This window comes from Anser anser (assembly GCF_964211835.1).
Source record: "Anser anser genome assembly, chromosome: 3".
In the NCBI taxonomy this organism is placed as follows: Eukaryota; Metazoa; Chordata; class Aves; order Anseriformes; family Anatidae; genus Anser; species Anser anser.
In genome coordinates this window covers 108,793,281-108,817,955 of record NC_139722.1, presented here as the reverse complement: position 1 = coordinate 108,817,955, position 24,675 = coordinate 108,793,281, and the positions used below count along the sequence as shown (strand labels likewise).

Below are 24,675 nucleotides of genomic sequence, written 5' to 3'. Positions count from 1 at the left end.
GTAACTAGCAAATAAGACTGGCCAAGATGCCACGTGCCTCGCCTTGTCTACCCTGAGGAACCCTTTTTCTATGTGCCTGGCATCCAGCAGACACCTGACCTGCACCTACTGCACAGGGTTTGTGTAGCACCGTAAGAAACTGTGCTGATAACTGGGATGGGTGGGGTGCTTACTTGCCCCTGCTACCACGTGAACCGCAGGAGCTTGAACTTTTAGGTTCAATCAAAATGGACAGTTGTTTGTATTTTAATCACACTGGTAAAAAACAATCTGTAGCACAAAATGTTAATTCCTCTCTATCGTTATATAGAAATAGCACAGCCTGGTGCAACTATGCCAGCCCGAACATCTCCCGCTCCACCGACGTGCCCTTAGCGCTCCCCTCGGGGATCTTCTTTACCTGCGGAGATCACACGTGGGGAGGAATGCCCTCACACATGAGGGGAAGACCTTGTGGCCTGGGAAGACTTACCTTGCTGACACCAAATACGTCAACGATTCTGAATTACCATCGGCGCACTAAGCCATTGACCCGTGCTTTCCAGATGGACCGCGGGGATGATGTGGGATTTTGGAGCAGCAAAGAGACAATTCTGGCCTCTATTTGCACCAGGAGTAGTGGCATCAAAAGCTTCAGCCGCACTGAATAAACTAGGTTGTTGGCTTGCCAAACAGGGCAACACCATGTCTTTAGCCTTACCTCATCTACTGATGGATGTGGACTCTGTTAGACAGGCTACGTCGCAGAATCGCGCAGCAATAGACTTTTTTACTGTTAGCCCACAGTCATGGATGTGAAGAGTTCGACGGGATGTGCTGTGTGAACTTTTCGGACCATTCCGTGTCCATTCATGAAAGCATCCAGAAACTCAGGGACAGGGTCGGTAAACACAGGCAGGACGATGAGGGGGGATGGCTTAACAATTTTCCTGGTGGTTTTGGGTTGGGAAGCTGGGTTATGCACCTGTTGAAGCTACTCACAGTATGTTTGTTGATTTTCTCATGTATTTTAATACGTGTACCGGAAAGTTACCGGCCTCTGTACCTAGGGTATATAAAGAAGCACACTCGCCTAATAAAGTTTCATTTCGATCCTGCACATCGGAGTCCGTGCCTTTCAACCTGCCACAACTTCCCCCTGCCCCGGCTCGCTGGAGCCTACAGGGGCTGGTGAGTCCGTGCCGGGGCTGGCCGGGGTCTGTGGCCCCGCAGCGTGGAGCGAACCCCTTCCCCTTCAGTACTTTTGGGGTGAGCACCGTGCCTCGGGGCTCCCGGCCCCTGCCTACAGCTCGTCGGCAGGGCTGTGGGGGAGCGGGGCCTCCTCCTGGACACCGTGCTCCTCCAGGGTGGCCCCTGCATCGGGGAGGCTCTCGATGCCCTCACTCTGCTCCTTCACGGTTTTCTTCTTCTTCTTCCCGCTCTTTTTCTTGCTCGGCTTCTCCCCCATGCTCGCCAAGTCGCCCTTCTTGCCGGTCCACTTCTCCGCCAGGCAGCCTGCGGAGAGAAGCAAAGCCCTGAGGGAGAAGCGGGGTTCCCCGCACCCTCACCGGGCCGCCCCGCTCCACCCCACACATGCCCGTCGCCCCTGGGAGCAGCAAAGACTTACTCGCGTCCTTCCCTTTTAGCACGTGGTCAGCACAGAGAAACTGGGAGAGATCCTCTGTCTGGTGGTGCCTGTACCAGTCCTCGATCACGTCTTCATACTCCTCCACCAGCACGTCGCACTAGCGGAGAGAGGAGAGCCTAGCTCCCAGCACGCGGGGGGTGGGAGCGGGGTGCTGGGTCCTGCCGGCACCCGCAGATCCTCCCCCAGCCTGCACAGCCGCTGCGGGCTGACCCCGGCGGGCAGGTACCTGCTTTTTGAGGTCGGCCACCTCGGCGGAGGTCTCGTTCCACAGCTCGTAGGGGATGTCCATCACCACCTTGACGCCCTTGTGCACCAGGTTGTGCAGGGTCTCAAAGGTTTCCGACATGCCCTGTGGGAGAAGAGAGCTGCCTCGTGAGGTGACGCTCCCTGCCCAGCCCCTGCTCTGTCCCCACAGTGCTGCCGGGGATGCAGACGGGCACAAGACAGCTGAAATCAGGGGCCACACCGCATCGGTGACACTGGGGGAAAGTATAAGTGATGGCAAGTCCCTCTCTGCAACTAGCACCCGATCCCCAACACGACAGGAAGGCACATGCCACGTAAGAGGGCACATATCTCCCTCCTGCACACACAATGACCACCTCTCCCTAAAGACAGCCCCCCCGGACCCAATTTCCAAGGCCTTGCATGCAGATGGCAGGCCAGGGACCCAGGGGACAGGAAGAACAAACCACAGTTCAGTGCCCCAGTAGCGTGCAGGGAGGCGAGGTAGTGAAAGGCAACCCCCACCTTTGCAAATCTGTTGCTGCCGCTCCTCTCCTTGTGCAGGTTGTAATCCAGCAGCCTCTTGCAGATGTTCTCCGTCACCTCGATGAGCCGGATGTCCCTGTGCAGACAGGAGGGAGGGGAAAGGCTCGGTGCTGCTCCCCAGGAACAGCCAGGGTGTGGGGCCGAGCCCTTCTGGAGCAGGAGGCATGTACCCCGGGCTGCGCTGCCCACGCTGCCAAGCACTGGTGCATTTTAGGCCTGTGCAGCCCACCTGCAGGCTCATCAAGGCCCCGGCTCCGCAGGCACCAAATGCAGCAGGAGCCCCCGTCCCGCTCTCACTTACGACTGCGTATACTTGACGGCAGAGCCCTTCCCGTCCAGGAAGCCATACTTCGTGTCGATCACCTCCTTGGTCTTGCCGGTCTCCTCAAAAGCAGACTTCAGCTCCAGCGCCACGTACTTGCACACTGCGGGACGGAAAGCACAGGCGAGTTAGTGGCTTTTGCCGCTCCTGGGGAACAGGACTGCTTCGGAAATGAGTGCCGGGAGTCGGGCTGGACGGAGCTGTTGTGTGCAGAGCAGACACCACATCGGTGTCCAAAGGACTAAACAGCAGTGTCTCAGCTGGTTCTGCTGAGGCGCCCTGAAGCGGGGGGAAGACCCAAATGAGTGCTCCGACGTCAGTGTGTTGGCACAGGGAGGCCGGGAGGCAGAGTTTCACCTGCGGGGTCCCTTCAGAGCTGCACTTGGCAGCCACCCACAGGCTCATCTTTGAGGAGGAGGAGGAGGATGATGATGAGGATGAGGATGAGGAGGGCTCCTCGTGCACCCCAGCAGCCCCACGGCACATCCCGACCCCTCCCCGCAGCACCGAGGCCTCCCGCCCTGTGACAGCTCCCAGCTCCCTGGTGCTGGGCACCTCAGGGGGCGCCGTGTGAGGGCAGGGCCCGCCAGCACCCCGGCTTTACCTCACCCCACCGCACCGCCCCCCGCCCGCCGCACTGTCTCTCAGGACACGATCAGAGGGCCGCAGCGCTTTATTTCCTCAGCAACAACCGCCGCACCGCCGCGCCAGCCCCGGCTCCCCCCCCCCATCACGCACCGGAGGGGGGGGGCCCGCCCAGGCCCGCGGAGCCCCCCGGGCCCCCCCCGTCCCCGCTCACCCTCGCACTTGCTGGGCAGCCGCACCCAGTCCGAGTCGTCGCCGCCCGCCGCCGCCAGCAGCAGCAGCAGCGGCAGCAGCACGGCGGGGCCCACCGCCGCCATGGCTCCGCTTCCGGGGGGCCACGCAGCCGGCCGCGCCTCGCCCCGGTAACCACGGCAACGGCCAATCGGAGCGGGCTGCGTGGCGCGCCCGGCCAATCCCAGCCCGCGCGCCTCACGAAGCCCCGCCCACCGCCTGCCCCCGGGATGGAGGGGCCCAAGTGTGGGCAGTGCCCTTACCTCCCTCCCCCCCCCGCCCGCCTCCGCCATTCCCCTCCCCATCCCCAGATTTTGGGGGTCCCCCCCGCAGCAGCAGGGACCCCGCTCCCCTCCCGCCCCCCCCAGCCTAGAAGGGGGCTCTCCGTGCTTGCAGCACCGGGGGGGCTCCTCGCTGCCCGTCCCCTGGGGGTGCCCCCAGGCCCAGTGGGGTGCTGCCTCCCCCCCCCAGGCACTCACCGCTGGGCCATGAGGGCGGAGGTGAGGAGGGCGTCGAGGAGCGCCACCTTCAGCAGCACCACGCGGGCGGCCGCCAGCAGGATGGCGGAGGCGCAGGCATGAGGCCCTGGAAGAGGGGACGTCAACGTAGCTCCCATGCGAGGCCGGGGGGGCCTCACCGTCCCCACACGGCCTCCAAAAGTGCGGCGAGGCTGGGCGGGTGGCCTCGAGGCTCCAGTCTGTGGGCTCCTTGGGGTCTGACCTGGCCTCCATCTCCAGCCTCCATCCACGGCTTTCAACCCCAGCCTCCATCTCCATCCTCCAACCCCAGCCTTCCTCTCCAGCCTCCAACCCCAGCCTCTATCCTGAGCCTCCATCTCCAGCCTCCAACCCCAGCCTCCATCCCAAGCCCTGGTTTCCAACCAAAGTCTCTATCCTGGGCCTCCATCTCCAGCCTCTATTCCTGGCCTCCATCCCCAGCTTCCAACCCCAGCCTCCACTCCCAGCCTTCATCTCCAGCTTCCACCCCCAGCCTTCATCTCCAGCTTCCACCCCCAGCCTCCATCCCCCAAAATGTTCACCATCCCCACCAGAACACAGTTTAACACCCCCTCGCCCTCTATGGTCCGTCCCCACCCCGGCCTCCAGCCTCCCAGCGGGGTTTCCCCCCTGGCGGTGTGTTTTCGGGCCGCCGCAGGGGCCGGGCACTCACCGATCGTGGCGCTGGGGCACAGCTCTGCCTCCTCGCCGCTGCCTGCAGGATGGAGAGCAGCTGGGGAGGTGGTGGCAGGTGCACATCGGGGCCAGCCACAAACCCCTTCCTGCACCCCGACCGAGGGGCAACGTTCGCCCGCGGGACCTCACACCTGCTCCCCACCATCATGGGAGCCTCCGTCGGCCCCGTTCCCACTGAGCTGGGCAGAGGGGACACCATACCTGCGACGGGGACGGGGCTGGAGCTGCGGGCCGGAGCGGTGCTGTTGGGCCCCACGTGGCAAGCCAGAAGCCCACCCTCCGGGGGGCTTTCGGGGAGGATGGAGACGGCGCAGACGGTGCCGCCGTCCTCCGGCGAGGCCCCGTAGGTGAAGGACTGCAGGGCGCTGCCGTTCCCGCTGGAGATCCACACGGCGTCGCCGGAGCCGGGCGGCACGTCGCTCACCACGCACACCACCAGCTGCCGGTGTTGCCCGTCCACCACCATGGTCAACGGCGGCGCCAGCGTGGGCACGGAGGCCCCGGAGGCTGCGAGGACGCGGGTTAGGACCTCGTACGGAGGCTGTGCGCCCCAACCTCCCCGGCTGAGCGCTGGGATCCGCTCGACCTTCGCACCTTGGCCGGGATGGGCGCCGTCCCGCCCCGGTGCTACGGGTCGAGGACCCACCACCCTTGTGCCTCGTCCCCCCGGTACTCACGGGGCAGGAGCGGGAGCAGGGCGGAGGCCAGCAGCACGCAGAGCACCTCCATGGCAGCGGCAGCAGCAGCAGCAGGGCAGGGCTCAGCCCTTCACCACCTCCACCTGCTCTGCGCATCTCCCAGCCCCGGGGCGGGCGTGGAGCCCGGGAGGCCCCCGGGGGAGGAGGCTGCGAGGCCGGGACAGCCTCCCCGTCCTTCGCGGTGGTACTGCCCTCCCGCCTCCCCCCCTCCCCGCCCCACCGCCGTGGTACGGCCCCGGGCAGCGCCATGGAGCCGGCCCGCACCACTGCGCCCTCCCCGCGGCCCGCGGGGGGGGACGCGGAGCCGCCGGCCCCGGCCGCCCCCTCCTCGTTCGCCGAGCTCCTGCGGCTGGTGCGGAGCGGCCAGAGCCCGCCGGGGGTGCGCAGCCCACGGGCCGAGCCCACGGGGGACACCCCCACGGCCTCCAGCCTGCCGCGGCCGAGCAAGCCCTGGGAGAGCCGCCCCGGCCGGCCCTGAGCGCAGGAAGCGGGGGAAACCCTTCCCTTCCCTTCCCTTCCCTTCCCAGAAAGCAGGCACCAGCTCCGAAAGAATTATTGTTTATTTATTTTTTTTTTTAAGAAACATATAAAGAACTCTTAACAAGTGAAAAATTCTCCTTTGTGCCCTCACCGCAAGCAGCGGGGCTGAGCAGGTCCCCGCGCCACCCCGGCTCTCCCCGAACACAAGGGAGACACGGCTGGCATCAAACTTGTGCTGCTGCTGCCTCCAGGGACTCGAGACGGGGAGCCTGTGCCTTGTGCCTGCTCCCCCGGCACCGCAGAGCTGCTGGAGCCAAGGTAGGTGCCAGGCTGCAAAGCCATCTACTTTGTTCTTCAGCCAAATGCAAAAAAATAAAATAAAAATAAAGAATTACAAAACAGTGCAACGCACTGTCTAGTCCCAGCATTCACTTCATGCTGTTCTGTGACCTCTTTGTCTTTGTGGCTGCAGCCAGCGCTCAGAGAACGAGGAACCCCCCCACACACTTTCCTGGTGGGAGCACTGATATTGCTTGATTTCCACACACCGTATCTCGACAGCTAGTGATCCTTTATGAAGGGTAAACAAATGTCGGCGGAGCTGCATTTCTTCTCGATGCAGCTTCAGGAGTTGCTAAGACAGCCCCATCTCAATACAAACCTCAAATTAACCTTGCAACCGTTTCAAGAACTTGAGAACTGACATAAAGCGTGAAACCCACCGGGGGCAAACGCAGGACTAGCGCGTGCTTCCTCCCTCCCCGCAGCACAATTCACTGCTCCAGCGTCAGCCTTAGCTTGATGTTCATGGCTGCCAGCTCTGCCACAAAGTAACGGAAGACGTGGGGCACCGGGATAACCTGGATGGTGTCCACCCTGCCGCACAGCAAGCAGGAATACCTCCTGTTGCTCGCCACAGAGGAAGGTGGCGGCCGCTGCAGCAGAGGAGAGAGCATACTGCCGCAGCTCGTGCAGACGTAGGCTTCGGAGCCATCGGAGCAGCTGAAGAGGCGGTCGTGCAGCAAGAAGGACGTGCCGTGGGCCAGCAGCGCGTCACGCTCCATCTCGCCGAAGCGAATCCCACCTTCCACGTTCCTTCCCTTGATGGGCTGGTTGGTGACAGAGTCCCGAGGGCCCGTTGTCCTCACCTGGAACTTGTCCGAGACCATGTGGCGCAGGCGCTGGTAGTACACGACTCCCACGAAGATCTCTGCCTCCAGCTCCAGGCCGCTGATCCCGCTGTACATCTTCTCCGTCCCAAAGAAGTTGTAACCCGCGCTCACTAAAGTCTCGCCGAAGTATTTCAGAGCCGAGTCCTCCTCCGAGAAGGTGAAGGGAGTGGCATCGTAGCAGACACCGTGCAGCGCTGCCGACTTCCCCGCCATGCTCTCGATTAGCATCCCGATGGTCATACGGGAGGGGAACCCGTGGGGGTTGAAGAGGATGTCTGGAACCATCCCGTTCTCCGTGAACGGCATGTCTTCAACCGGCCAGAGCTGGCTCAGGATGCCTTTCTGCCCGTGACGGCTGGCGAATTTGTCGCCGACAGTTGGATTTCGGGGAACTCTCACGGTGATGCAAGCCTTCTTCAATTTCCCGGTGCCACGGTCGTTACTGCATAACTTGATGTTGTCTACAATGCCCACCTCCTTATTCCTGTGTGGGTAGACAAACATTCACAGCAAAGGTGTCAGACGTACTCGTGATTTTTAGGAAAGGGAAGCAGAGGAAGGAAACCAAACCACTTTTTTAGTCTAATAAAATGCTGGGGATCACTGCATTTCTTGGGAAACACCGTTCAGGGAAATCAGACTGTGTAAGAATTAGAGCAAAAAAAAAAAAACAATACAAAAGCATCACACAAGTGCCATCCATTTGTTGTTTCTAATGCTAGAAGCACAGCTGCAAGCTGCCATGCCATCAGGTAGTGTGCCATCCACGACTTCAAATAAAAATCATTTAAACCAGGTTCATCGATGTCACACGCAATATGAGAAAACATTTGTTTTGTTTTAAGGCAGCAGCAGCCCTGCCTCCCCAGTAAATTCTCACTGCCTTGGTGGGATAGTAAAATAAATAAATATGTTTAGAGCAAAGCAGAGAGGAAGACTCAGGAACAGAGAGTGAAGGCACGGTGTGAGCTGACACGGCCTTTGCCAACAAGTTCAGGGGTGTGCTACTTCTCCACGTGTACCCTCAGCCTGATGTTTCACATGGTGGGTGCCTGCTGCAGGCTTAACTTGCGTTACACAGCCCAAACTCTCAACGTATTTTGGAGGCAACAGCTTTAGAATAAATACATTTTGTCCATGTTACAAACAGGGTTATTTTTTTTCCCCTTTGTCCTTTGAAATCCTAATGAACACTACTTGCAGAAGGCACAAACCTAAGATTAACTTCTGTTTTAGAGCTGTTCTTTTCCTGTGCCGAATGCAACCAAAGTACAGGCCATCGCAAGGGAAAAAAAAAAAAAAGAGAGAACTGCAAGCTTGTTCAAAGTTTTAAGTCAAAGCCTCTGTTCATCTCTTCCTAGCTGTGCTTAAGCCCTGGCAGTTTATGCAGCACACTTCTGACACTAAGGAGAACTTCAGGGTGCAGGGTCCCTGGGGAAACTGGGGGCAGGAGCCAACACTGAGGGCAGGGAACTACACCTCTCCATAGGAACCAAAAAAATGATCTGATCTGGATCTGATCTGATTTGCCTTCTCAACATGAATAATAAATAGCATAATCCTCACACTATAAATGTTGTAGAGAGACACAGAGAGGACCTCAAGCTGTACGGATAACTCCATACATATGAGTGCAGTCTTTGGTGACCAAGCACTTTCTTGTATTTTGTTGTTGTTGGATTGTGTTTTGTTGTTGTTGTTGTTTTGTGCGTTGGTGGTGTGGTGTTCGTGGTTTTTTTTGGACAGAACACTATTTCCTATTCAATTAACAAAATGCTGCAGAAAATGACAGAGGAACAGTCCTAGGGAGACAGCAAAACATTTCTGGAAGCAATCTTTTCACCAGTCTCAGATTTGTCTCCTGGGTAAATCAGGCTTTGCAGCTCTTCAGCATACACTGGCTTAGAGAAAAGCCACAAAACATGCACCTAAGTCACCTGTACCATGAATTTCATGTTCCATCAACACGTGCATGTTTTGTGGCCATGTGAGGAGGAAAAGAAACCCCGGGAAGATCATAGAGCTCATCAGGGGCCACTGCTATCAGACTGCTCACAACTGCATGTTTGGGGCCAGGAGAGACAAGCTGAACTTACTGATAGTACACAGTGAAGGCCTCCCCCGTGCTGAGGTTCATGTAGCTGTAGAACGGGTCCCCAGGCTGTAGGATGGAGCCAATAAAAGGCAGTCCATCAGCATCTAACTTCTCTGCAACATTCGGATCACCAGGCCTGACACCAAATACTAAATTATCGTCTCCCCTGTTGGCTTTAAGGGAAAGGTCAATGCTCTCCATCTTGATAACGCTTCCGTAAGCAAACCCTCTCTCCCAGGAAGACTTGTTCACAATCTAAGAGGAAGAAAAAAGGCCTGTTAGAGATTCGCTAGTAACTTCAAAGAAAGCATTTCCATTCTGATCCGATACTCATCTTTTTAACATTGCCCTCCTAAACAAAACCTCCCAGCAAGTCACCATCCCAACAGGCCCAAGCTTCCTCCACCCCCATTTTGTCATCAGTGCTGGAAGCCCGCTGCCTTTCGCAAGGGAGCTCTGCTTTACTCTCAGTACCTCAAACACGATCTGCAGAAGATCCTTAACAGCTGAGCTCCTGTATCTGCCCTAATGGAGTCTATGGACTAGCAGAAGCAGAAATTGGGCTCTTCTCAGCTGCGTACCACCCTTCTCCACCACTGCCCACACCAGATTCCTTTATAGGACGGCGTAATTCCTTCTTTCGGTGGCTTACCATTGCATCTTCCATGTCATAGCCACTGTAGGAGATGACAGCCACAATTGAGTTGGTACCGACTGGGTAGCTGTCCATGCTGTAGTAGTCATACATTCTGGGCCTCACCAGAGGGCTCTGGGGAGTATGAAGGAGGTACAGCTTGTTATCCGAGCGGTCCCTGTAGTTATAAACTGGAAACCCCATGGTTTGCTTTCCTATAAAGAAAGAAAGGTGGATTTATTCAGGATCAATTCAAAGTTAAGCCATGTTTCATCCTCCAGGTATCTTGCTAAGAACAAGGCTGGAAATGAGTTAGAGAAATTATCAATTTTAAAAACTGTAGAATTTAATAATTGCTTTAAGTCCAGTTATAAAAGTTTCTCTGAGCCACGCACAATATTTATTTCCCTTCATAGCACTACATAAGAAATATTTGTAATTTATTGTCTTTTCTGCAATTTCAGAATCTCCGATAATGTGTTTTTTTTTTTTCCCCCCCTTTGAAGTTTCCCATAGTGAGGCATACTTGACATATTTCCAGGTCATGAAGCATTTGCTACTGCCAGGATAAATATACTGGCAGGAAAAAGAAGTTTTTTTTTTTTTTGTTTTTTTTTTTTTTTTTACAGAGTTACATGGGTACTTTCAGAAAAGTATGAAAACCTGGTAGCATTTTAAGGAAATCTTTCTGATAATATTGTCAGAAATGTAATATGCTGTGGAGGTAATGAGAGCTGCTCTCAGTTCCTGCCCACATGCTTCTCTTAGCCTGCTTTTTTTTTTTTTTTTTGTTTTAAATAAGCTTCTTGCAGGTCACTTGCACATCAGACGATTGAAACCCCATGTACATACCCTATCCCAACTGCCTTCAGACAACCAAATAAATCAATTTAAATCGTTGACAGAGAAAAAAAACACCCTGTTGCCACAGCACTATATTACTATCCCACAACAGATGCCTAGTAACTGTCCTCTGAAAACTGAGTGTCGAGACATCACAGTGACTGAAAACAGGTGGCAAAGAAACCTGCACTACTGCACAGCCTCTGCTCTAGTTACCAGTCAGAAAGAAGCAGGTCAACCTGGCAGCTGCGGGGATGGCAGCACAGTTGTCAGATATTAACTCCCCTAAGCAGCTGGTGCAGTGCCCCATGCTTGTCTCTATGATCAACAACCTCTAATTAAAAAACAGAAAGAAAATGCCAACAACTTACTGAAGACTTAAGACAGTCAATATGAGTGCTGCTATTTAGAACTGCCCACTGGAAGGCTGCCAGCGTGATAAACCTGACTTCTCCGACAGTCATTTCTTTCACGGCAATAAACCTCGAGTTTGAAACAACTGCTGGGAAGAGCTGCTATTTGGGAGTGTAGGGATGCACACTGGAATAGAAACAAGAGGTTCCTCCACCCTTCACCTCCCCTTGCCTGGGGACTCACAGCATTAGGTACGACAGTACTTACCCATCTGGCACTGGTACATGTTTCGTGGACTTTGGTTGTGATCGGAGAAGGGGATGAGGTTGGCCACCACACTCAGAATGCCGTGAGGGAAGAGCTCCAGGTGAGTGGTCACTCCAGGAACCACCTCTGACTCCACGGTGGCCACGTTCATGAAGATCTGCAAGAATCAAATCAGACAGGTCAGGAAGAAAGCAAAATAAAGCTGCCTCTGATGACTTTTCATTTCAGTTTTAGCTGTGGTTGTTGTCTGCACCTTAGTGCAGGCAAGAAAAACATCAGACAACTGCTAAGCTACTACTACAATCACAGCTAACTGCAAGGAAAGCAAGTCTGAAAATATAAAACTGCAGTAAGACGTCACCTTTCCTTTCCTTGTTCCAAATCACCAAGTTCCCAAGCAAGCCGCTACCTGTTTCTGCAGACTGCCCTGGGCAGCCATGATATAAACCAAGATGAGACAGTACACACAAGACAGCAATCCTTCACCTAAAAAAACCTTGACTATGTTAATACTGAAAGCAGACTTAAGTATCTCAAAGACCCCTACAGTCCACCAGTAAGAAACGTATCAGAAACTTACCAGCTAGAAGTGATAAAACCCTTTTGCCACCTATTCTAGCTCTTCAGCACTATCTCCCTATGTCCCATTCTCAGCTCCTTCGACAAATACTTCACAAAATAGCGCTTTTGATGCAGGATACCTCTGTAATACTATTATTCTGTTATTCTGGCACTATACAGGAAATATGCATAACCCACCTGTTCCAGAGTGCCAATCCATTCTTTCCTTCCATACAGCAGGTTTTTGACAGGCCGCACCATCCGGCAAGGGGTAGTAAAAATGAACAACCCAGGATACAGACTGGGTTTTCCTGTCATTGGGATAAGGACCACTTCTGCCCGTGCAGGAAATCTTTTCTCTTGAGTTATCTGTTTGTGCAATGAAATAACAATTTAGAAATACAAACCAAGACTGCTTTAGTTAAGTTGCATCCAACAGATTAGGTTATGCCCACAATGAAAAATACCAACCACAGATGCAGCTCGTAATATAAGATGAAGACAGATTTAAAAAATATTTCTAGAAAATTCTCCACCAAGAAAAGGACAGAATACTTATTTTTTTAAAAAAATAAATAGATCTGTAATAATGACAAGTTCATAAACCAACAGACTAAACTTATGAATGTAAACAAGAAAAACCTGATGAACCCACTCCAGCACTAACATGCTGACAAAATATCTTACTACGTTATATTTAAAAAAATAAATGGAAGTTATGAAAAACGTTCTAAACATGCCTATTTTTGACCACTGCATACTGAGGACGTTTAACTAAGTAACATTTTAAACAAGACAACCTTGAAACGCCGGAGGGCTTCTGCAACCTGAGGAGCCAGGTCACACTCCACCCAGCCCACCACAGCGCCATCCAATACCACTCTGTAACACTCAGCGTAAGGCCTGCTTGGAGTCGCATCAATGGGGACAACACCTGTGAGAAGGAACAGCCAAAAAAAACCACACAAAGCACACGTTACTTCTGCAGGAAGCCTCAAATCCACACCGAAAAGCTTCATGAGACATCAGAAAATTTAGACCATCTGTAGAGTGCAAAGCTGTCGATGACTTGATGGAAAATGTAAGATGTGCACAACTGAGAATGCCATTCCCCACCCACTCCCCAACAATTTTCGGAATGACACAGGACTCCCGCTATTGCAGCGATCACTGGAAGAGCTGCAGTTTAATTAAAGTCACTGCCAGCGTTAGGAAGGCAGAGTTTCATTCAACTTCACACAGCTCGTACTGTGCAATTCCTTGCATTCAAGTGAACATCTTGACTTGACGGTACATGGCTAAGACATTTATTTTGAACTTTCTATTCTCCAGAAGGCTGACAAGCCTATATAAGCAACATGCTACTTGCCATTAAGCAGAAGCACAGTAAGAACAAGTTTAGCTTGATTTCATCTTCTCAAGTTTAAGAATTTACAATAATGGTATCTGGAGAACATTTCCCAGATATGGGTTTGTAGGGCAGAAGAGTAAAAAGGAAGTAAGAAGTAAAAAGGAACTGCTTTATTAAATGTTCAAGCCAGTAAAACGTACCTAGGGCACATAACAAAGGTGGAAGGTCTCTCACAGGCACCATCTCTGTCACTATTTCACACACAGCTGTCATGTGGTTCATCAGACCGCAGGGCTCTCCATCAGGGGTGTCCACCGGGCACAGGAACCCCCAGGATTCGGGCAGCAGCTTGCGTACAGTTGTGGTTCTCATCTGGGCAAACGCTGAGCCTCTGTGTATGCAGCGGAAGTGGGAAAGGTAGCGAACGAAATTCAGCTTGTCTCCCACCACACACAGACCGCTGTCCTGTAACATGCCCAGGCCTAGGAACAAAAATGAGATTTATGCCAGGACGTCGCCCAGCTTTGACGCATAAAGCATAATGTTACAAGGCTGTTTCCTATTTCTCACTGGTAAGACCTAAAGATGCTCACACAGGATCCCAACAACAGAAGGTACACAGGCATTTAAGCGACTTGTAGAAGACCTAGAGACTTTAAATTCCAAGCCATGGCTTAAGACACAACTTCTTTTAGAAACAACTGGAAATTGTTCCTAGTGAAGTGACTTGGGGATTTGCACCTGGTACTTCTTAACAAAATTCTGCGGCCTTCTAATCTCACTTCATTTTCTAGCGAGCGTTAAGTAACCACACCAGCACACTCCATATGCCAGAAAAACAGAAAGAAAATTTGAAATATACATTATTAAACTGAAGCAGTTTCTCTCTGTTGAAACTCACGTTACTAATGGGGCAGTCCTGATAAACAAACACCCCTTCTCTGTCTTACGTAGTATCTTTTAAGAAATAGTCTTTGGGAAAACAAAAATATGGCTGCTCGTTTGGACAATGCTAAACTCAGTTTCTACTATTTATCTGTGTAGAGGCTTTGCTTTAATAACTAACATGTTTTATACCATGCATAAGAAGAATCTATATTTGAAGACAAATCCCCCCTTTTATTCAACTATCCCTTTCCAAACCAGTCTTCATTAACTCACAGTATATCATTTCTGCATTCAAGTTGCTTTCAGTTAAAAGCTCAGTTTTATATTGTTTCTCATACTATGTAACAGGAAAAAAGGCTTTTTAAGCCTTAAGACTTACCAGTTTTAGATCGCAGGTTGCCAGTTGCAAGAAGATACTCAAATGCCTTGGTAACATCTGCTGTCAGGCTGAATGCCTTCATCAAGCTGTCAGCATTTATGTTGATATCTGCCTTTTCTGTTCTCTTCTCCAAAACAAATCTAACAGATTGCAGCCAGTTCTCAAGCCTCTCCTATGGTTTAAAAGTGAGAGGTTTAAATTGAAAACTGGAAAATGGAGACTCAAATTATGAGTGCCTCACTGGTTATGCGTACTACAGAAGTCTTCTGAAATCAGCAGGATGGACAACTTTCAGCAAAGTGAAAGCCTTCCGACTGGATTTCCTACACTGACTTTATTTTATCTAAGTGCTTGCATTATCATGCCAGTGCAGACCCGCAACAAATAGCCCATCCGACATCTTAGCAATCACTTCCACCCAGACTGGTGGTGACTCTAGTAAATAAAGTCCTGTAACAGAATTTCATAAAAAGCAAACGAGCCCCAAAGCTGAAAGCATACGTATAATCTGACCACAAGACCAACTCCGTTGTTTAGCCTACTAAATACAGTGATGAATTAAAACCATGTCATGAAGCAAATTTAGGCACCAAAACTTGAAGGCCATGGTCACACAAAATTGTGAGACAGGGGATTAGATTTTTATAATGTAGTCTTGGATACTACATAAAAACAGGGAAAAGGAGACAGAACAACATACCCATGACCACTTTGAATTCTTATTAAAAAAAACAAAACAGTGTATTGAGCTTACGTGGCAAGGTTTTGGTAGTGGGGGCGCTGCTTTGGTGGCCTCTGTAAGAAGCTCCCAGCAGCTGCCCCATGTCTGCTGCTGGCCGGAGCTGAGTCAGTGAGTGACACTGGTTGGGCCTCTGGGAGAGGCAGATTTACGAAAAGGATAAACACTGTCTAACAGCAGCTGGGAGAGAGGAATCAAAGAATATGAGCAAAAACAGCCCCGCAGACACCAAGGTCACTGAAGAACAAGGGCAGGAGGTGCTCAAGTTGCTGGGAGAAAAGTTCCCCTGCGGCCTGTGGAGAGGCCCCTGGTGGAGCAGGCTGTCCCCCTGCAGCCCATGGGTCCCACACGGAGCAGATCTCCACGCTGCAGCCCGTGGAGGAGCCCCCGGTGGAGCAGGTGGATGTGGCCTGGAGGAGGCTGCGGCCCATGGAGAGCCCCCGCAGGAGCAGGCCCCGGGCCGGAGCTGCAGCCCGTGGAGAGGAGCCCACGCAGGAGCAGGGGGTATGGGGGGAGATAACGGATATGATCTTACCTTTAAGAACATAAGGTAAAGCTGTCCTGGCGTAAGCACTTCTTGATTCATCAGACTGTCAGGATTATCCTCCATGCACTCCCCTTTGGCAAAAGCATACAGCTTTCGGGTCATCATACAAAGCAGGTAGAACTTTTCAGTTCTGTCTGTTAGGTGTATGCAGATACACTTGCTGAAGGAACAGAAAGAAGGACAACTAACACCATCTCTTCATGCTAGCTGCTCTTCACATTCTTCCTAAATTATCTCAAAACATTTTTTTAGCTAAAAAGATATACCTGGTTGATTAGATGAAGGTGAACCTTGGGAAAAACTGACTTTAAAAACTCCCATGTTAGATGTTCAGTTCATGTTCTAAGCTATTTGAGTAAGAACCACCCAACAGATGAGTTTTGCACATTATTTCACAGCAGGTATGACACCAACTACATGCCTGTGCTTATCCACATACACGCAACCAAACCACTCTCTGAATCTGAGCTGGATTCTAGTAACAGATCACAAAACATTTCTGTCTGGCCACAGAAAATCCGAACCTCTATTGCTATCAAACCCTTGCATGGAAAAAAGTGGGCTGAACAACATTCTAGCGCAAGCAGAAAGGAAGGTTACTCCTAATTCCCAATTAAGCTGACAAACCGCTTTCCAATTAGACAAATGAAATAACTTGCCTTCCAAGACACAAGTGCAATCATCTTTCAGCATGTCAGCACACAAGGACCTGTCCCTTTCTGCTGCTGCTCTATATTGCCCCCCGCTGAAGCCTTTACAACTTCACTGTAAAGACAAATCTCCAAAGGCCGATTCTGAGGTAAGTTCTGGCCAGGCAGAAGTTATGATACAAGGTACATCCCAATTAATGCTTTCCACTATTCCCACTCTTCTATCTCCCCAGCTTAGACAGACAAGGTATATAGAACATATCAGAGGGGAAAAAACACATAAGAGTATTTAGAACGAAGAGAATATATAACTTTCTTGAAATTATCCACCTGTTTCTCAGTACAAAGTGCTGTACTTCCAGCACTATAAGTGCCCCTCTGAGGCACCTGAAGACTGCCTTAATGTTTCCAGCAACCTAACCAGCACCCCCTATTTACAAGTACTCAAGGGCATGGCCATCCCAAATGATCCTTTTCAAATGCTAAAATACCTCTAATAGAACTAACACTTACTTGAAAAATAAATGATTTGGTTCAATGCTCATCACATTGACATCTCAAACCTAACTTATTCCATGAAAGAAGTTAAATTTTAAAACATCTGGAAGCTAATCTGGCTTCTAAACATGTAATTCCTATCATTTTAATAGATAAATGCAATTCTCAAAACAGTTGCCCATTACTTTGTGAAACAGCTGAGGAATTGCCAGTACTGCTGGCCAACAAGATTAACTTCGAGCAGTCCACATACGTACCTGGAACCTTCTTTTCTTTAGGTGAACATTCCAGTTTTTCATCAAATACATCAGAAAATTACATCTAAATAACAATGAATGCCCTTCTCCTGAAACCATTTTGTAGATGTTTGTGTCAATCTGTAAAATTGGTATTTTAGAACACAACTACAGATTAACAGAATATCCTCCAGTCCCACCAAGAACTGGCCACTGGCTATCATTTTATGTGTGCATGAAAATCTTAACAAAGGCAGTGTGATGGCAGAGTATTCTTAAAGTTGCTTGTAATTTCAGTGCAATCACGCTGAATCACACACTCCTAAATGCATAAATACATACTTGAAAATGAAATCCGCAGCCTGTTCATTGCTGTACCACTCTGGGAGGTTCAGTTTTACTCTGAAGCTCTTTCCAAGGTATTCGAGGACGTTTTGCTGCGTGTAACAGCCTGCATCTGCTACTGCTCTTATCATCTCAGTAACACAGTTCACATAAAAGGTGTCGTTTTCCTTATCTTTGACCAGCTCTTTAAAAATCTGGTAGTCCGTGAAATTAACTAATGCCTGAAAGACAAAAGGGTGTCAGATCAGAAAACAAAAAAACAAACAGCCATGACAATGCTGGGCCATAAAACACTGAAGAAGCAGGGCACCCCAATGATTTAGGTTCTTCAGTTCTCTGGAAACACCCTTCCACCATGCAAACTGAAAAATACTGTGGGATTAAGGGTAGCACTGAGGATATTAAACTGATGATCACAAGTAGCCCCAATCTAATGAAACCCTTGGAAAACAAACAAACAGACTGACACCTTCTAAATTAACAGGCTTCTTTTGTTTAGGTTAGATTTACTTGTATTTTTATATATTATACAAACACACATATATATATATATATATATACACTTTTTTTCTTTACTTAATAAGCTCACTTAGAAACATGAATTTAATTCACTGTTGTCTCAAGCTACTTCTTATCACCACAGAAATCAAAAGACAATTTAGTCTCTAAAGCCTCTTTAGAAGGCCATTACAATTCACTTTAGCTTCAGCATTTCATGTTCTAAAGCTCATACTTAAATCCAATGTTCTTAGGTCTAGGTGTTATAACGGTTGCCTAATTGTTTCTTTAAGTCAGGGTTAAGCAAATACATTGCCCGCCAATGACCTCTCAATTTGCCAACAAACCTCCCTCATCTTTAAGCAAACTGTTTGTCCACAACACTTAAGAAGCCTTCAAGAAGCTCATTAGAAATGGAGGCTGCACGAAAAACACACCCAGGCAGATTTCTTTCTCAAAGGGGGCAATGCAACCTCAGCAGTTACGTATTCTGCCGCTTGGTATGTGGTGATATGAACAATCTAGAACCTTGTGATATGAACAATCTAGAACCAGCCACAGCACACGCTGCCTCTCAGCCAGGACGTGAGGTGGTTACGCAGCAAGGAGGAACTGGAATTGCAGCCAGAACAGAAGAACCAGGCTGCCACAGCAGGACCTGGACAGACCACAGAAAACCAGTGCAGAACTAAGCTCAACTGATGCTGGAGGGGATGAAAGTCCAGGGAGTGCCTACTCTTGAAAGAAGAACTCAAACTTCAGACAACACAGCCTGCTTAACCTGAGATCTCATGAGCTAACAAAGTCAGTATAATTCCCTTGCTTATTAAAACTAAGAGTAATTACCCATTTTTGGTAACTACTTTTGTTGAGACAGCGGACTGGAGAAAAAGTGAAATGTACCATGCAACAGCAACACAAATACAGCAGGTTGTAAGTACACACAAATTCCCTGAGACTGATTTATGCAGTGGAAGACAAGCTCTTCACACAGGCCTCTGATTTGCTCCAACACTTTGCTGCTGTACCTAAAATACACAGCTGACATGCCCTGGACTCTGTTACCAGAGAAAGCATGCTTTAGGAGAAATTTGGAGAGCTTGACTGAAGTCAAACTTTTGCCTGCTATCTGAAGAACAGTTTAACCCACCCAATGCGCTCAGACACTACTGTTTTTTGTCTTCCAGTTCTTACCTGTTTTCAGTTCCAATCAGAAACAGCATTTTATTTTTCTCCTCAAAAATCAAGCCAGTTTACTGGTTTACTTTTACATGAGACTACTTGATTTTAATGGTTAATACTAATATAGCTGAGAACTGAACCTTTCCTTGTAAGGTCATTCTGTTTTAAAAAGATTCCCAAGACCTTTCACACTAGGTGCCAAACCCTTACACTCTCCATTCATCCACAGCATTCATTGGTAAGAAGCCCTAAAACCTTTCAAAACTCCTCCCTCCTCTCTTTACCCTGCATGCACTTCCTCTACTGCAACTGTGCATTGCATTACATGTACAGGCTCAGTCTGGTCTACAGTTCTTCAGCCAATATAGGAAGTACGACTGAAAATATTTCTTCTGGAATTAGCTGATTCTTGTTATTCAAAAATGAAAAATGTTTAGCAAAACTTGCCTTTATTCAACAGAGAAAGCACAAGAACTATTTACCTTAAGAGCAAATCCCAAGGGAAGGAAGAACAACTCTTTCTGAAAAATGAAGTTCAACATGACGCAACCGTTTTCCAAGTAGTGAAGGTTCATATTTATTGCAGTGTGCTCCTCCTTAACACAGTGCATCACTACTCCTGCAAAAATTAACACAAGCAAAGACCAACGTGAGCTGTGCAAAACCAACTGACTGCATTTCTGTGACAAGTCCAAAGAGGTGAGACAATTCATTAGGTCTTTAGCGAAGTTTTGGTACTTCGTGGCTGAGAACACAAGGCGGACAGATCACTGATTTCAGCCATCAGGATCCCATTTCAAATAAAGATACTAGCTTAGTTTAGTTCTTAATGACAAACGTCTCCAGGCAGCCACTGCATTTGCTGAGAGGTTCACAAGATGCATAAAGCTTTTAAGACATGGAAAGCCCCAAGACTAATCTCTCCTATCTGGAACTGTAGGTCAAAAGATACAGCAACACAAGTACTCCTCCTAATTGCACTGTGGTTCAAATTTTCACATCTCTGTAGTAGTGCAGTATCTTCAAAGCAGTGTTTCCTGGTCCTGTTCTATGATGTCCACTGCAGGAGAAATTAAAATAGAACAAATGCGACTGTCTAAACCGGCCCTCCTTCAAAATAAATTCACGGGGAACTGCAGTGTGTTCTGAAGCACCATGGTTCACTCAAATCAGCAGATGGTAATGCTTTGAGTGCAAAACCCTGACTTCTCTGGTTTAATGCCAACTCGTTTACCTGAGTACACATGACAAAGCTATGGAACAGCCAAGAATCTAGTTAATCTGTTTTATGTAAATTACAAATGGCATCTTGGAGTACAGAAAACCAAATTTACTGAAACAACTTCAACATTTTACACTGACTTCTACAGAACGTAGGGTTCCAGTTAGTCCTTCCACATAACAAGTACTTCATGTACTCCACAGCCTGGAATACAATCTCCTTGCTTAGCATGGGCAGCTCAGACAACCCCACAAGGCAAGTACCTGTTTCATACTTTCATCATTACGGTGTTCTCAACCACCTTGGTTTTGTAGTAAAATTTGTCTCAAAATATAAACATTATGCAATTTAAAAAAATCAGCTATAGTTGGTCGTTTCTGTTTGTTCACGTGTATTTACTGGAGGGATGCTGCAGGAAGCTCCTTAGCTTACCATACTCTGTGAAGCCAGGGCCTCTGTTTTTCCACTTGTGTCTTGTCATTGCAAGAGGGAAATTTCGCCTGGGCATAATCAGCATTCTAATAACTTTTTCTAAGCCATTAATTATGAAGTAGCCTCCCATTTCCTGCCAGAAAAAAAGAATAATGCTTTTAATGTGCTTAAAAATTCATAACATAACATTTTAAGTAAAAGAAAAAAATGCTCACGTTATTTTGTGAAAGCAAACATTTAATATTTCAGCTATGAAACAGCAAGACACACATTTCAGCACTATACTTGAAAAGGCTGCACTCTTTGTCAGTGACCTTTAAGTCTAATTCTAGCATACAGTGCAAGGAAATGGATGCATGGTTCCTTCATTTCAAGGAAGAAAAAAAACCAAATCTATGTGGCCACGTAAACAGCTCTGAAGAGTTGATGTTATTTTTTTTTAATAAATACTTTTAAGTTCTAAATTTGAATTTTTAGACAAAAAGAAACTTTGGTGCAGAAAACCTCTCTGTGGTCACATATAAGCTTAACGCCAATAAATTTTATAGCTCCCCAACTTGTGTGTCATTAGAAAAAAAGTGTTCTAGTAATTAATACTAGGAGTAAGGGTACAAGTGGCTTAGTAGAGGGGCCAGCAATAGCTCGCCACTGTAGATTTTCTTTCATTGTTTTGTGCTCACAAAACAGCAAGCAAACATCAGCAGTAAGTTCTTCTGTATTTAACTACCCATAGATGACGTGCTACTGAGGAGGTAAGGAAACTGTTGTAGAAGACAACCAAAAATAAGAAAAACTCTTTCAATGCCTGCTCTCCAAGTCTGCCTCCACAGCGGCCCACTCAGCTACATAGCCTCAATTGCTGGTTAGCAGTTGAGAAGTCGCATACCGCAACCACAGGCAGTGGCACCAAACAGATCCCTGTATTCAAACACAGCTGAGACTTAACATTTTTCAAGACATTGTACAGAACCGTCGTAAAGAGCAAACATTCAGAGAATGTAAGCCAAACTTAAAATACAAATGCTCAAGTCCTGTCAGTTGTTGGCCTAATGTACTGCTCATGTAAAATGCAGATTTTCTTGACCTGCAAAATCCTCATTACCTCTTCCTCCTCGTGGTGCTGGATGAGCTCTTGGGGAGAAAGATTATAGAGGCTGCACAATTTAGACTTCACCATAATTGGAATATACCCCACAGGATGTTTAATAGTCCCTTGTGGAATGCCATTCACTGACCAGCTGATGTCAACCTAAAATGATACAACAAAAACAGTGAGCAAAGTAAGCTGCCCTTTTACTTTCCTCACATATTAACTGCACATTTAACATAATCACCAATCTGTTTCATCAACTTTTGCCACTGTAAAATGGTAGTAATCATAATAAAAAGCACAACTAGTACAAACATAGATAATACACTCTGGTAAACAGTCAACAGGAGTTTCCAGAAGAAAATCATACAAGTATAGAACTAAGTAAAGAAGCTGCTAGTAAGGTGTATGAAGTTGACTAGAGTTTTCTTTGCCTTTCAGACCTCTCAAAAAAGCAGCCAAAATAGAAAAGGACATGAAAGCCACAGGATATAAAAGGAGGCCTCAGAAGTTAACACACAGTTAAAAGAAAAAGTAGAAGAAAAAGTGTTCAATGAAAGGCCATCCAGATTACAAGCCTTTCCTTAATTCTGTCCACTTAATGTGTTCATAAGTGAGTTGAAAAGTGAGGAAAAAAAAGTGTCCTGCTAAAGAAAATTTATTTACAACAGTAAGATCTGGCAATGGGTTTGGAGAGGGATGATGCCTTGACCATAAGAAACAAAGTGATAAAACGCCCAGCGGAGGCAAATGATCCTGATTTTATAGGCAGAATAGCGAATGAGCTTTCAAAGATCTACTGACGCTCAGAAAGGAAACATTGGCATTATAATACAAAATCATTGGTTCAACACCTGGCAACACTTCTTAGGCATTATTAGGAAATGGAGCTGAAACTGTTAATGCTCCCCCCTCTGAATCTGCGATGCAGCCTTACATTGAAACTTCTGCACAGTTCTGGGCTCCAGCTTAAACGATGACCAAGGGCATAAACTGGCTTCTGTGCGACAAGCTGCTCAGCATACTATGGCACTTACTGTGGAGAACTAAGAATAATTTGATAGTGCTACATGCAGTTAAAAGCAGTGCGGTGAAGACAGGGAATGATCAGACACTGCTTCTTCCTGCGCAAGAGTGCGGAGTGGACAAGAACAAGCCAGACTTTCTCACACAAGGCACAGAAAAATGTTTTGTTCCAACATTTACACAGATTGAAAAAACAATTAAAAAACAATTAAATATGCATAGGAAAAAAAAGAAGGGAAACAATATAGTTTAGAAGAATGAAAGCATTTCTAGCTCAGCAAAATCCAGGAGTCATTGGGAAAACTGCTGTGAACAATGTGTGAATGCCCCACTTTTATGTTCATACAGGATGTTTCAATTGCAAAAGGTTTTACCTACTTGTTGTAATGCTTCAGAAAAAGGAAAAAAAAAAAAAAAAAGCTGAAACTGCAAGCAAGCATTCCCTTGCAGTGGACACATGGAAATGTGCAGTACGGTCCCAGTTACAGAACTGGGAGAGAAAACACAGTGGCCATCCACAGGGCAGAGCAAGGTATTTGCTAGGGATGCTTCTTCTCCAGTCACATGTCAGAGCAATCCAAAAAACTAACGAGCAGATGATACGAAGAAGAATTTATAATTCTGGGCTTATTTGAAACCTAGATCCAGGCAAAAAAATGATTTTAATTACAACATTGTGAGTTTAAACGTGTCTCCTCCTAGGATTTTCTTAACTGACGGATTCCATCACAAACTCGACAGCAGAGGGAGGAACATGATTAAGGTCCTTGGGGGGGAGGGGGGGGGGAAGGACAGAGCAGATGGGGTCTCTTCAGAGCTCAGTTTAAAGAAAACCTTTCGCTGCCAGCTCACCGGCACCGCACACGGGACACGACTCTCAGGAACACCCCCAGAAGCCGGTGAGCCTTGCAAAAGGCGTTTAGCTGAAACAAAACCAGGAATATACCGCGGCTCGGCGTGCTCACCGTGATCTTGCCGCGGTAGGTGCTGCGCAGCCCCCGGCACTCGGCGGGGTACACCTTCACCTCCCGGCACACGGCCCCCTTCGGCACCATGGGCGGCGAGATGGCGGCGCCGGCGATGGTCAGCGACACGCGGCTGTCCCTCAGGGCGAACTCCAGCGGGGAGATGTCCTGCGGAGGAAGGGGACGCACGCCTCAGCGGGACCCGCACCGCCACCCGCACCCTCCCCGAGCCCCCCCCCCCCCCCCGGGCTCCCCCCGACCTGCAGGGCTTGGTACACCCCCTCGCTGATGGCGTAGTTGAAGGAGTCGATGTGGGCGGCGGGCAGGTCGCGCTGCACCCCGCCGCGGGGCCGCGGCCGCCGCTTCAAGCGGCGCTGCTGGCCGCCGACCGGCACCGGGCCGCCCTCCATGCCGCCCGCACCGCGCCGCCTGCCGGGATGCCGCGGGGCGGGGCGGGCAGCGGCAGCACTGGAAGCAGTAGTAGCAGCAGCAGCAGCAGCAGCAGCAGCAGCAGCAGCAGCAGGGGGCGCTGCGGCAGCCACCGCCACGTGCTGGCCCCACGCGCGCTTGCCCCCCCCCCCCCAAGCCTCAAGCCTCAAGCCATGCCCCCCTCCAACCACACAAAAAAATTGGGCTCCCCGACACCCCCCGCGTGTGGGTGCTGGAGGAGTTGTGAGGTGCTTATCTGTGAGGTGCAGGCGTGCGGGCGGCACGCCCTGCCCACGCCACGGGTGCCATCAGGCCACCATGACACACACACGTGCCCCACACGCCGCTGCCTCAGCGCTGTTTGG

General features: G+C 49.2%; 3 protein-coding genes and 1 long non-coding RNA gene across 5 annotated transcripts; 1 reads left to right on the top strand and 3 right to left on the bottom strand.

The window, feature by feature from the left end:
- Positions 1 to 987: 987 nt before the first annotated feature.
- Positions 988 to 3,681, bottom strand: CNPY3 (canopy FGF signaling regulator 3). The gene is made up of 6 exons (XM_083828574.1): positions 3,520 to 3,681; positions 2,700 to 2,823; positions 2,378 to 2,474; positions 1,854 to 1,976; positions 1,607 to 1,724; positions 988 to 1,494 (listed from the first exon to the last, which is right to left on the bottom strand). The coding sequence occupies exons 1-6, from the start codon at positions 3,620 to 3,622 to the stop codon at positions 1,283 to 1,285; spliced, it is 777 nt and encodes a 258-aa protein (XP_083684700.1). The 5' UTR covers positions 3,623 to 3,681; the 3' UTR covers positions 988 to 1,282.
- Positions 3,682 to 4,016: 335 nt separating this feature from the next.
- PTCRA (pre T cell antigen receptor alpha) lies at positions 4,017 to 5,611 on the bottom strand. 2 transcript variants are annotated; one of them, XM_083828577.1, is made up of 3 exons: positions 5,407 to 5,611; positions 4,931 to 5,236; positions 4,017 to 4,748 (listed from the first exon to the last, which is right to left on the bottom strand). In XM_083828577.1, exons 1-3 carry the CDS (start codon positions 5,456 to 5,458, stop codon positions 4,504 to 4,506), a joined length of 603 nt encoding a protein of 200 aa, XP_083684703.1. In that variant the 5' UTR covers positions 5,459 to 5,611; the 3' UTR covers positions 4,017 to 4,503. The 2 variants fall into 2 exon arrangements, with proteins under 2 accessions (XP_083684703.1, XP_083684702.1); XM_083828576.1 differs by having other exon boundaries at positions 4,017 to 5,236.
- A 358-nt stretch (positions 5,612 to 5,969) lies between these two features.
- POLR1B (RNA polymerase I subunit B) lies at positions 5,970 to 24,526 on the bottom strand. The gene is made up of 15 exons (XM_083828567.1): positions 24,142 to 24,526; positions 23,882 to 24,049; positions 21,903 to 22,049; positions 20,801 to 20,933; positions 19,629 to 19,765; positions 17,464 to 17,687; positions 15,726 to 15,897; positions 14,452 to 14,623; positions 13,385 to 13,666; positions 12,634 to 12,767; positions 12,032 to 12,202; positions 11,273 to 11,429; positions 9,827 to 10,023; positions 9,176 to 9,429; positions 5,970 to 7,563 (listed from the first exon to the last, which is right to left on the bottom strand). The coding sequence occupies exons 1-15, from the start codon at positions 24,289 to 24,291 to the stop codon at positions 6,681 to 6,683; spliced, it is 3,381 nt and encodes a 1,126-aa protein (XP_083684693.1). The 5' UTR covers positions 24,292 to 24,526; the 3' UTR covers positions 5,970 to 6,680.
- Positions 6,084 to 8,226, top strand: LOC310896380. The gene is made up of 2 exons (XR_014581443.1): positions 6,084 to 6,225; positions 6,380 to 8,226. It is a non-coding gene; the product is annotated as an uncharacterized lncRNA (long non-coding RNA).
- Positions 24,527 to 24,675: the final 149 nt, after the last annotated feature.

Excerpts from the sequence above, each read along its gene's own strand:
- CNPY3 (XM_083828574.1), bottom strand. The coding sequence starts at position 3,622 with ATGGCGGCGGTGGGCCCCGCCGTGCTGCTGCCGCTGCTGCTGCTGCTG. Across the intron at positions 2,475-2,699 it reads GCCGTCAAGTATACGCAGTC|GGACATCCGGCTCATCGAGG; the intron begins GTAAGTGAGAGC and ends CTGTCTGCACAG. Across the intron at positions 1,725-1,853 it reads TGGCCGACCTCAAAAAGCAG|TGCGACGTGCTGGTGGAGGA; the intron begins GTACCTGCCCGC and ends TCTCTCCGCTAG.
- PTCRA (XM_083828576.1), bottom strand. The coding sequence starts at position 5,458 with ATGGAGGTGCTCTGCGTGCTGCTGGCCTCCGCCCTGCTCCCGCTCCTG. Across the intron at positions 5,237-5,406 it reads CCTGCTCCCGCTCCTGCCCC|CCTCCGGGGCCTCCGTGCCC; the intron begins GTGAGTACCGGG and ends GCGTCCTCGCAG.
- POLR1B (XM_083828567.1), bottom strand. The coding sequence starts at position 24,291 with ATGGAGGGCGGCCCGGTGCCGGTCGGCGGCCAGCAGCGCCGCTTGAAG. Across the intron at positions 24,050-24,141 it reads GGGTGTACCAAGCCCTGCAG|GACATCTCCCCGCTGGAGTT; the intron begins GTCGGGGGGAGC and ends CTTCCTCCGCAG. Across the intron at positions 19,766-20,800 it reads CCCTGGCTTCACAGAGTATG|GAGTAGTGATGCACTGTGTT; the intron begins GTAAGCTAAGGA and ends TAATTTTTGCAG.